The sequence below is a fragment of the Rousettus aegyptiacus genome, unplaced genomic scaffold (genome assembly GCF_014176215.1).
Source record: "Rousettus aegyptiacus isolate mRouAeg1 unplaced genomic scaffold, mRouAeg1.p scaffold_m13_p_16, whole genome shotgun sequence".
NCBI classification, from domain to species: domain Eukaryota; kingdom Metazoa; phylum Chordata; class Mammalia; order Chiroptera; family Pteropodidae; genus Rousettus; species Rousettus aegyptiacus.
In genome coordinates, this window is record NW_023416291.1 from 41,279,238 (window position 1) to 41,291,431 (window position 12,194).

General features: G+C 50.0%; 1 protein-coding gene across 10 annotated transcripts in view; it reads right to left on the reverse strand.

The window, feature by feature from the left end:
* The window catches only part of UNC13A (unc-13 homolog A), a 58,441-nt gene extending 49,769 nt beyond the window's left edge, over positions 1–8,672 (reverse strand). For 5 of the 10 annotated variants that reach the window (XM_016157752.2, XM_036233914.1, XM_016157751.2 and 2 more), the window contains exon 1: positions 8,529–8,672. In XM_016157752.2, the coding sequence (XP_016013238.1) occupies positions 8,529–8,550 (22 nt within the window). In that variant the 5' untranslated portion in view covers positions 8,551–8,672. Of the gene's footprint in view, positions 1–1,463; positions 1,638–4,604; positions 4,807–8,528 lie in introns of all 10 variants that reach the window. The other 5 variants (XM_016157756.2, XM_016157757.2, XM_016157755.2 and 2 more) reach the window with 5 other exon arrangements.
* Positions 8,673–12,194: the final 3,522 nt, after the last annotated feature.

Consider the following 12,194-nt stretch of genomic DNA (forward strand, 5'->3'; position numbering starts at 1 on the left):
CAATATTCAAAGATGACAGGGGGTGGTGGAACGAAACATCCCAGATAGAGACATCCTAGTCCTGGCTAGAGATTGTTAGAGCTTGTCCTGTCCCACTCGTCTGTGAAAGGTGCCACTTTAAATATATGTGAGGGTCCCATGTGGTCCAGTCTCTTCGGATTTCACATAACCCACAGTCCCAAGTGATTCATAGCAATTTCATCCTTCACTGGCTTTTCTCACAGGATATTAAACTTTCACTTTTAACATCTCTTGTGCCCCGCAGCTGCCCCCAAGGTCTTTCTCCACCATTCACTCTCCGCCCCACCTAAAACCTGTTCCCAGACTGAGTCCTCTCCTTTCCACATTTTTCCATTTTCCCTTTCAAATGAATATTTTTAAGTAAGCAATACACGCACATTTTATAAAAGCCAAACTAACCAAAAAATTATACAAGAATAAGGCTCTTTACCCAGTCCTCACTCTCCCTCCCAAGTCCAATCAACATTACCAGGCAGTCCAGTGTCAGCAGTAATGGGTACACACGTATTATTTTATTTCCTACACAAATGGTAGTATTCTACGTCCTATGTAGAACATTCACGTTTTTCTGTATGTCTTAAAGAGTATGTGCAAGTAAGTTGGAGGACAAATTCCTAGTAACAAAACTGTGGTTCTTCTCTTTTGAAAGTCAAATTTGGCTTTTTTCTAGGCAAACGCCATGGCCTCCCATCTACGGTTTGTATCTCTGTTCCAGCACTTGAATTTTTATCTTGCAAAAGCACATGAATGGAGCCAATAAAGAGAGAATTCGTATGAAGGGTGGGCAGAAGTAGAGTGGTTCTAAACACTGGTCAATAAATACTGTTTATTCCTGGTGGGTGTTGGGGCGGGATCGACACCCAGAAGCACTGAGTGAGCTCCCCAGAGCTGCCGAGCCAGAAAAGGAATGAATGCCTTCCTATGCCTCCAAAAGACCCAGGCTTTAAATGCAAATGGTTGGGCGTCATATACACCCAACCATCTGGTTTTGAGTTTGAGAGGTAGAGTGAGGATGGAGCCCTTGGCTGGGCATTGGGAGAGGGGAGCATGACAGCATGGAGTCAAGTGGAGTCAGGTTCAGTTTACCATACTCTGTGACCCTGGGCAAGTGAACTCCCTTTCTCCCTTTTCTGGGCTTCCATCTCTGTCTCACTCCATCCCAGTCTCTCCTTGTTTTTCTAGATCTGGCGCTCTCTCTCTCTCTCTCTCTCTCTCTCTCTCTCTCTCTCTCTCTGTGTGTGTGTGTGTGTGTGTGTGTCTTTCTGTCTCTGTCTCTTTACCCCACACCCGAAATCAGTTGCCATGTCCTGTCTTCCTCACCTTGCCACTGGAGGCACACGACTGCTCTTACAAAGGCCCCTCTTGGATGCTTGCTCAGCCCCCATCCCACTGGCCCTCTCTTACACCCTCAGCCACGCCCAACCCACAAGGAGCTCACTCACCCAGGCCCTTACCCCTGGGGCTGAGAGAAGCTCAGGGGCACTTAGGACTGTGTGCACCAGGAGCTCCAGGCTTCCCTCCTTGAGGGAGCTTCAACTTGCAAACCTGATGACTCTGTGAAGGGAAGGGGTGCAGGAGCAGGTCAGGAAGGGAGAATGGTGGGAGAGACACAGTGGCTGAGAAAGGCACACACACAGAGGGACCAACATAGGGGAGAATAAGGAAAAGGAAGGAGGTAGAAGGGGCGGAGATAACAAGTCATGAGAATCAGAGACGGACAGAGAGAGAAAGAGACTCATAGATCCCCCCTAGGGAGGGCAGGCAGGATAGAGGAGAGGCAGAGCTGGAGGAAGGAAACAAGGAGATAGGTGCCAGGCCCTAGGAGGATCAAGGGTTAACTGGAGTCTAGCCTGACCTGGCCTCGGGCATTATATTCCCTTTTTACAGATTGGGGACAAGACTCAAAGAGGAAGCCAGTTGTCCAAAATCTGCCCTCCATCCTCTCCAACGGCGGGGGGGGGGGGGGGTGGCTTGGGGGAGGGGTGTCTTTCCCCGTCTTCCTCTTTCCATTCTGTTTCTCTCTACCTCTGTCATTGCCTTTCTGTCTCCTTCATTCCCTTCTCCCTCTGTCTCTGTCTCTCTTGTTCTCATCCCCTTCATCTACCTACTTTCCGGCTCCCTAAGGCTCGGAGGGCCAGAGGGTAATGGGCTCAGTTGGGATTCACGAGCAGTGAGGAACCACTGGATGGGTCCATCTCTGACAGCCAAGGCCAGGCTCAGGCCCCTGGGCCCCTTCAGGGAGTTCAGGATGAAAAGATCAATATATGTTCCTCATGGACTCAGAGGGAAGAGGGGGAACTCGGCATAAGGGAGGGGGCTCAGAGAGGAATACATGATCAGAAAAGGGGGCTCAGTAGGGAGGAGGGATCAAGGGGAAGGTAGCTTAAAGTCGATATGGGGTAGGGGGAGGAGCCAACTAATGAAGTGGGCTACGATTGCTGGAGGAGGCTGGTCGTTGGGGAGGGGGACCCTAGAAGGGAGAGGAACTCCGAGGGGTGGGTGGTATCAGGAAAGCGGCTCAGAGGTGAAGAGGGCTTGGAGGAAGGAGGGGGCTCAGGGAAGGGCCGATCCGGCTAAGAGAAAGAACCAAGTCTCTCTCCCTTTGTCTCTCCCTTCCATCCCCGCCACCTTTCCTCTCAGTAAACGTCCCCGAGTCATTGTCGCCTTCACCAGCATCGTCATCACATCTCCACCCGACACCTTCCCCCGCCCGCGCTGGGGTATCGGGGTCACCAGGGTGGAAGCGCCACCCCTCTCCGCGAGTTCCTGGTCACACGCACGCACGAGGCTATTTATAACGCGTAGACGCAGAGGGCGTGGGCGACGCGACAGCTGGGAGTGGCGGGTGGGGGGTGGTACCCACTGCCGGCACCTCTGACCTGCTAGCTGGCGGGAGATACCGCATCAGGCCTGGTCAGCGGCCTACGCAGCCTCCATGGTCCCTGGAGACCCCATCAGCGCTGACTGATTAATGTGGTTGCACAGGCAGACGCTGGTAAGAACAGAATCTGTGAAGGTGGGTGCAGGGTTTCAGGACTCCCACAGGCGCTGCCAGTCCTTGTCCTCTCGGAAATGGGGCGAGGTAGGGCTAGCTGATCTCCCTTCCTTCTCCTTCCCTTTGTTCTTTTGTATTCCCTCCTCTCCCTCCCTCTCCTCTTTCTTCTTTATCATTATTAGGATCAGCATTATTATACTATTATTACTATTATTATTATCATTAATAGTCTCATTACTATTTTTAGCATTTGGTTGGGTTCTAAGTATGCCCCTAGCTTGAACGACCCTGGATTCTAATTGAGGTGGACTTCAGTCTTGGGGTACCTGGTTCATGACCTGCCAGGCCTGGGGGTGGGGGTGGGGTGGGGAGTAGAGGATTCTAGCCCTTCAAGAGAAGCCTCTGAATGATCCCCTACAGGATATGCTTACTGGGTATCAGAAGACGCTACAAGGAAGGGTGGGGAAGCCTGGAGAATTCAGAAATAGATTGAGGGATGTTTGGTACTTTCGTATGTGATGTTGATGGCAGACATGTGCTTTGTGATAAGGACACTGGCTCCATGGGCTTCGCATTGGGGAGAGAAGACTCCACTCTCCAAAGGAAGAAATAAGCCAGAGCCTCTGGTATAAAACACCAAAAACGTTGACAGGGATTTCTATCTGTGTTGTTTACCAGGTACTACTTAGAACTAGGCCTGGCATATAGCAGGTGCTCATTAAATGGTGTCAAATGAATGGGATGATGTCATTTCTTTCCCCAAGTAGCCCTGCCCTGAGACCGGCCCTGCTGCAGCAGGAGCTGTCCACGACAGGGAACTCGCTGGGCCATCCTCATGTTGTCCACAGCGCGGAACCCACTGTACCCTGAGCTGTCCGCGGTGCTGAACTCGCCATCCAGCCCCTAACGTGCTTGGCAGTGGGGTGCGACTGCATGTGAGACATTCTGGCATATGTGAGCCATACCTCCAATGAACTTGGCACCTTGTTGGCCACTTGTGTACTGCTGAGTCTTCCTAAGCCTGAGAACTAAGTAAGCTCTCATGAAATGTCCTACACCCACAGACCTCCTTCAAGAAAGCTTTTAGGTCCCATTAATAAAAACACAAGCATTGATTTTTCCTGTGTTTGGCTCACACTTATTGAACCTTTCCACAGAATAAGCATTGCGTCAATGGCTCTGTGTGCCTCATCTCATTGGAGAGTTCCAGCAAACCTGGGCAGCGGGCGCTATTCTACACATGGGCACACCGAGGAATAAAGAGGGTATGGGACTTCTCAAAAGGTAATATATTTAGGTATTCAAATCCAAATCTGCTGGACTCACAGAAGAAGGCCCATTGTGTGTGGAAGGAAAGTGAGGTCCATGTTATAGAAGCAGCTAAGACTGCAATCCCGAAGATAAATCAAAGCCAACTTTGAAGCGCAACCTATGAGGGTGATTACAGCAAAGACCTAGATGCACATTCCTCCTGGCCGGGTGGTATCAGAAACGAGGCAGCCAGGAGCAGAGGGATTTGTGAAGGCGTTTTGCGAGAGGGGCAGAAGAACAGCCATAATGAATGAGGAGGTATGACATGTTTGCTTACTGAATGGATGAAGAAAGAAGGCAATCCCGGGACAGATTCTCACTCCATGGAAGGGACTTGGATGTCTCCCAGGTCCTGGGGACTGACAGGAGGCTCAACCATCACTCCCTCCTCCCAGCAGGCTGTTACGCCTCTGACTCTGTGAAGCCAGACAAGTTGTTGAACCTTCCTGTGCCTCAGCTTTCCTCATCTGTAAAATGGGCTGTTGTAAGGATTAAAGAGGGCAATGAGCATGAAAGTCCTCAACACTGTTTGTAGAATGCTGGATAAATGGTGCTCCTTGTTGATATTATTATTAGTTGTGAGGAAAACTCACCTTCACACACATTTGCTAATTTGTACACAAAATTCATTCATCAAATATTTATGAAGCCTTTAAAACATTGAGCGGCCTGGCAAAATGCCATGGGCACGTAAAAAAGTCTGGCACTGAATCCCCACAACCACAGTTTTGCACGTGTTGTTCCTGCCACCTAGAGCACCGTCTCCATTGTTCTCAGCCCCCCACCCCATCTTCTAAGACCCAGGCGAATGCGGTAGGAGGATCAGGGCAGGCTTCCCAGAGGAAGAACCCTGGATGCCCTCCTTCTTGGTCCCTCAGCCCTTCTCTGTCCCTCCCACTCTGACCCCACCAGCATGAGACCAGGAGTAGGGCTAGGTCCCCAGAGCCAGGAACAGTGTCTGGAATATAGTAGGTTCTCAGTTAGTGCTTGCTAAGTAAATATATGAACGCATGCATGAAAGAACCAGGTGGCACTTTGTATTCGCAGTCTTGGGACTCTGCTAAGAACTAGCAAGTGGATTGGGGGTAAGGGGTGGTAATGGGAGGGCAGAGGCAAAGCCTGCACAAGGTGATCTGTCATGTATTGGAGGGAGGTAAGCTTGCATTTATGTGTGCTTGTGTGTGTGTTTGCTTGTGCCATCAGGACAGGCAGGTGTGTATACATGGGTGTGTATGCATGCGTGTGTGGAGGGACAAGTGCTCATGTGCAGTATCTGAATGCAGGTAAGGGTCTGCACATATGTGCTGGGGAATGGGGTGTGACTGCATGTGGGACATGCTGGTATGTATGAGCTTAGGTACACGTGGGCTTGTGGATGATGTGTTGGGTAGAAAGACATGGTGTATGTGTGAGGCAGTTCTGCAGCATATGTTTACTTGCATGCATGTACACACTCATGTGGAACTATATACATAAGCACGTGTCTGTGTGCATCGTCATTCACCTGTTCAAAGGGAGTTTTGAATGTTCAGGCAAGTGTTGTCAATGTGTGTACACACATACCTTGGCATGTGCATATGTGTATACATGTGTGTTTCTTAGAGATATGAGGCCCTAGCAGGTATATATGGGTACATGTCTATGTGTTAGGGATGAGCAGATCTTTTTGAGACATAGATATTGTGAACACACATTGAGCACATGTGGATACATCCCTGTGTGTGCATGTGCAGACACACACATCTGTATTGCAGGGACCATGTCTGTGGTGGCAGACCGTGCCCTATATACATGTTTGCGCATGTCCATGTTGGTGTAGTCACATGGTCTTCATTGAGCCTTGGTGGATCTTGACCATTTCTGTCCTCACAGGGCAAGTCTGGGTTTGAGGTGTCAGCCCATGTATGTGCAGGTATGGGCATACGTGACTGGGACCCTGGATAGACAGCCAGATATTTCCTCAATGCCAAGGATAAGCTCAGACCCATGGGAAGCCCTCTCAGCCTGGCTCCACTGCTGTCCTGCCTCCTCTCCCTTCCCATTCTCTCCCCTCCCTACTCCTGGTTTCACCCAGTCACCTCGCCCCTCTCAGTGCTTCACCCCTTCAACCTCTCCCAGCATCTTACTGCTTCCCTTATACCTCAGGGCTTTACCCCCATCTCATCCCCAGATTTGTCCCTTTAAGCAACCCTCCTACTCCCCTCTACTCTGCTGGTGGCTCCATCCCTGTAGGTTCCACAGAATCATCCAACACAGTCCTTTCCCCAGGCCTCCATTTAAGGAAGCTTCACCCTTCATACTGCCCCCTTTCACACCACCCCTGCATCCCAGCCTCTTGTTTGCGTCAGAGTTAAGGGTGAGATTCTCCACCCTCCTCCCTTTCCCCAACTAGGCAAACCTTCCAGAGGAACGGAACTCAGATGTGAGGCAGGGTGGAGTGGGTGGGAGGAGCTGAGAATCAGTCAGGAACACCCACATTTACTCCCTCCTCCAGTGCCAGTCACCCCCCCCCAAACTCCTCACCCTACCCAACCTCCCCCCAAGTGGCAGGCAACTTAGAGGAGAGGCCAGTAGGAGACTTGAACCATCACCTCCCCTTCCCCTTAGGCCAAGTCCGTGGCAGTTGCATGAGGGTCCCCTCCACCTCCCCACTCCCCAAACTCCATAGGCGAGGGCTGGATGAACAGATTTTTGATCTATGGCCCCTTCTGCCATCATCAGCCCCGCCCGTCGGAAACGAGCTCGGAGAAAGGAGGCTCCTATCCCTTTAAGAACACCAGCATCCACGCTGGGTCAGCCCCGCCCGATCTGCAAAGTGAAGCGCCGCGGCGGGGAGCAGGCAGGGCTGGGTTTGTGAATGGAGCGGCAGAGGGGGGAGGGAAAGCAAGGGGAGGGGCGGCGGAGGCGGTTCCTGGCTCCCTGGCCTACCCATCGGGTTCCTGGCGGAGGTCGAGATTCAGCTCTTCCTCACACACGTACGTACACACACACACATATGCACACTCTCCGCTGCCTAAGGTCTCTTGAAGCCTGACATCTCAGACTTGGCTGACACACCTCTCCCCCAATCTCAGCCTCTTGAAGGGAGTTGGGATGAGGGAACGGACCCCAGTCCTTAAAACACGAGGTTGAGACCTCTACAAGCCTGGAGCCCCTGTTCGCCACCACCCCTGACGCTCAAGGTCTCCCAGAGCTCGAGTTCTCTGCAGGAGTGTCCGGGATGCCTGGGTCCTAGTGGGCTGGCTTCACTCAGAGGTTGGGGGCGGCCATGCCCCTCCCGCATTTCTCTCCCTCCCTCACCCCAGTGCAGAGCGTAGGCCTGGGCGTGGGCCTCCGTACAGATGGCGTTCTGGCCTCAAAATAGCTCCACCCCATCTCTCCCTCCCTCCCTTTCTCGCAAAGTGGGTGAAGAGAGGATGGGCCAGGAGGGGTGGCGGGGAATACCGCACCTACAAGGCGTCGGCTCCTTTCGGAGAAGGCCGGATATGCGTTCCGGAGTGTTGGAAGGGGCAGGGAGGGGGGAGGCCCTCGAGCTATTCCCCCAACACCCCCACTCAGGAAGCCAAACAGTTAACCGGAAAAGCTCCCACAGACCCCCAACCACAGACCTCAAAGGACAAGGGAAGAGGTCTCCCCAGTTTCTTCCCAGTCCTCTCCACACCCAGGGCTGGGGGATTCCTAGAACTCGCGGTTGTAATGAAGGTTGAGCCCTCTCACCCAAATTTGACAGGCTGAGGGTTTGGAGGCCCCTCCCCCTGCACTCCTCTTCGAATTCCGAGCCCAGTCCGCATCCATGAGGACCCGGACCACAGCATAGGGCTCCTTTCAAGTACCCAGGATTTATTCGAACAACCCAGCCCAGCCCCTTCCACACGGGACTCCTAATAACTTGGTATACATATATGCCCCAGTCTAAACCGTTTCCAGATAGAGCCCCAGATCCCTCCTGGCGTCCACAGGGGTCTCAGCGTTCAGCCATGACCACGGACCCTCGGCAGCGGCCACCAGGAACCCCTGAGAGCTCAGCTGTGTCTACACAGATCAGACACACTCACTCATCTACAAGGGCTACCCCTTCAAAAGTCCAGCCGCGTGTACTCGGCTCACCACCCTACCCGCCCCAGCGCCCAGTCGCGTCCACACGGGCCCCGAGACCAGTCCCGGTCCACACTGGTTCCCGCCCCGCAGCCTCGCCTCTTACCTCCAACGCAAAGTAGAGACATGTCTCTGGGGTCGCCGGCGGGCCGGCTCCGTCAGGTCTGGCTCAGCGGCCACTGGGCTGGGGCATGGCCGGGGCTGCCGCCCGCGCTCGGCTCACGCGGGGGCCCGGCCTCCGCCGCCGGCCATCTTGGTTCAGCACTGGGGCCTCGGACAGCTCCTGACGTGGTGCTGACGTGTGGCAGGCGGGTGGAGCCCCGGGACGCCTGATGGGGCGGGGGCGGGGGCGCGGCGGCTTGGGGTTGGGGGAAGCTTTAAAGGGCCGGAGCGGGCGGGGGCTCACCGACCGGAGTGATTGAGGGTGGCCGCCCCCACGCAGTTTCCCTTCTGGTTCTGCGTGTTTTCGGCTCTCCTTGAGTCCTTTGCTGTCTCTCTACACTCCCCGAGCATCTCTTCCTCTGTCTCTAACATCTCAGTCTCTTTGCCTCTGTTTCTCTATTTCTTTCACTCCCTGGATCTCTCTGTTCCTCTGAATCTTTGTCTTCCTGTCTTTCTTCGTTATGCATCTCCTTCTGAGCCTCTCTCCGTCCATTCTTTCTGTGTCTCTGCCACGGCGGGTCTAGGGATCTCTGAGTCTGTTTCATTCTCTGTAACCCACTCAGCCTGTGGATCTTTACACACACTTGGACTGGATTCCATCCTTCACTCCCTTAAGTAACTAGCAAACTCCTATTTATCCATCAGTGCCCAGTTCAAACATCCTCCACCAGGAAGACTTTCCTGACTCTCCCAAACTGAGCCTTTACTCCATCTCTCTGGACAACCCCAGATCCCAACTCTTTCTCTGGTTGGGCCCTAACCCCAACACAGCTCTTCTCACCACCCCTCCCACACATCTAGCTGGGGAGTTCCACATGGGCAGGTGCCCTGTACACCTGTTCACTATGAACCTCCAGTGCCTAGAACAGTGCCAGAGGCTGTCAGTGTAATGTACGCATTTTTACTGCCATATAGAATTCCTTTGAATGAGTAGTACACTATTGCTTATTTATCTATTCTCCAGTTGGTGGATATTAAGGTTGTTTCCACTTTGGGTTTATTACAATAAAGCTTTTATGACCATTCTCAGAAATATAGGCTGGTGCACATGAGTAAGAATGGCTGATCATAGGATATCCACATGGTCAGCTTCACAAGATAACATCAAATTGCTTGTCCATGTTGCTCCAGCAGTTTATATAGAACCAGCACCATATGAGCATTTCTTTGCCAAAACTTGGAGTTGTACAGGTCTTTGAATTGTGGCAAATTGGAAGGGGTGAAGTGGTGCCTCATTTTGGTTTTAATTTGCTCTCTGATTGTTCATGAAGAGGAACTTTTTTCCCCTTATTATTGGCTTCTTCTTAGGATGAAATGCCTGTTCAAGTCTTTTATATATTTTTTAAAATTTTGACAGTCTTTTCCTATTGATTTGTAGATCCTTATTCATATTAGACATAAATTCTTTGTTGGTTTCATGTGTTATGAAAAGCAGTTCAATTTTGTGGTTTTACATTCTATTTATGCTGTCTTTTTCTGAACAGAATCTCTTAATTCTCAAAAAATAACCTTTTAAAAAATAACCTTTTTATTTTGGAAAAATTTTAGATATATAGAAAAGTTGCAGAGTTATGGAACTATAAAGGGATAGAAAGTTCCTATACCTTTTGCCCAGCTTCGCCCAAAGTTAACATCCAACATGGGATTACAGTGTATATATGTCAGAATGAACACATTAGCACAGGCATTTACTATTAACTAAATAGCAGACTTTATATTTCATCAGTTTATTCACTAATGATCTCTTTTTAGTCCAGGATCCAATCCAGATCATACATTACATTTAGTCATTCTATCTCTCTGTCCTTCTGTCTGTGGTTTTCTTAGTCTTTCCTTATTTTTCTTGACCTTGACACTTTTGAAGAGTACTACTAGTCAGGTATTTTGTAGACAATCCTTAATTTGGGTTTATCTGACATTTTCTCATTATTAGACTGATATTATGGAGTTTGGGGAGAAGATCACAGAGATGGTGTTCCCTCCTTGTCACACCATACCAGAGGTCCCTGATGTCCACATGACATCACAGGTGATGTTAACTTTGATTACCCGGATAAGGGGTTGCCTGCCAGGTTTATCCATTGTCAAGTTACTGCTTTTTCCCTTGCCTTACTCTGTTTCTTGTAAGAAAATCACTAAGACCAGCCCACCCTTAAGGGGAAGGAATTATGCTCCCTTTCCTGGGGCAAGAGTCTCTATGAAGCTCTTAATTTTAAGTTTTTTTTTTGTGCCATAAAAATTTACTATTTTAACCATTTGAAAGTGTACAATTCAGTGGCATTTAGTACATTTACAATATTGTGCAATCACCACTTCTATCTAGTACTAAAACATTTTCATCACCCCAAAAGGAAACCACATGCTTATGAGCAGTCACACCCCATCCCTTCTCCTCCAGTCCCTGGCAACCACTAATCTGCTTTCTATCTCTGGACTTAATATTAACTTCTTCAACTTGATCAATCTTTTTCTTCACAGTATGCACATTCTGTCTTGTTTAAGGAATTCCATCCTGCTCCAGGAACATAAAGATATTCTCATATTATCTTCTACAGTTTAGAGTCTTGTCATTTACAGTCAAATCTTGACCTCTCTTGGAACTTATTTGGGAGTGTGGAGTGGGATAAAATGTAATTACATGTTTCTTCCATGCAGGCAATTCATCATCCGAATACTCTTTAAGGAAATTGTCATGAAGCAAGTTTTTGTACATGTGCACTTAACTGTAGGCACAGACCAACTTATGTGTGTACTCAGGGTTGCAGGATACCTGCTCCATGTGTGGGTCTGTTCTCGCTCTCTCTTCTGTCCTAGGCTGGTGGTGACAAGGAGAAATCGAGAAAGACAATCTTGGTTCATGACCTAGAAAATGGTGATTTAAAAAATAATTGTTTCCCAGAGAAGTAATGGTACAAGGGCAGCACCAATCCCTTGCAAGTTCTGGGTGCTGACCTGCAAGGCTGGAGAAAGCAAAGTTATTAGATTGGCCTTAGGAAGGGCTGATAATGAAAGAGAGCAATTGGATTGGTTAAGAATATGAAATGGACATATAAGGAGGGAAGGTCCAGCTGGAGTAGCAGGCAAGGCTCCAGGCTTGGAGGCGAGGCTCAGTTCAAAGTCTCCAGAGTGATCAACAGGGGCAGCACTGGACCAATGGGCGATCCCATAGATGGAAGGTGGCCTCCAGCCAGGGAAGCTCTGGAAGCAAGTTAATTTATTTAACAAATGCCTGCAGTGTGCCAGGTGCTGCGCAGAACTCTACAAATAGTCACTCGTTTAAGCCCCATAATCTATTTTACAGTTAGAGAAAGAGGAAAAACATTAAGTCAGGCACCCCAGGTCACTCAGTAGACAAATGTCAGAGTTGGGATTCGCACCTAGGCAGCCCAGCTGGGGCCCTTAACCCCTACATTCTACTGACACTCGTTCTCCCGAATTCCCTAAAATGATAGTTAAAAACAAACAAACAACAAACAAAAGATCCAGGGCACTCTCAATTATTGAGCTCTGTGTACCTTACTTTTATGAGCCATTTCCCCAGGCGTGTACTATATTTCCATTTTAGAGATGATGAAACAGACATGAAGGAGAGAGGCTGGGAGCCAAGATG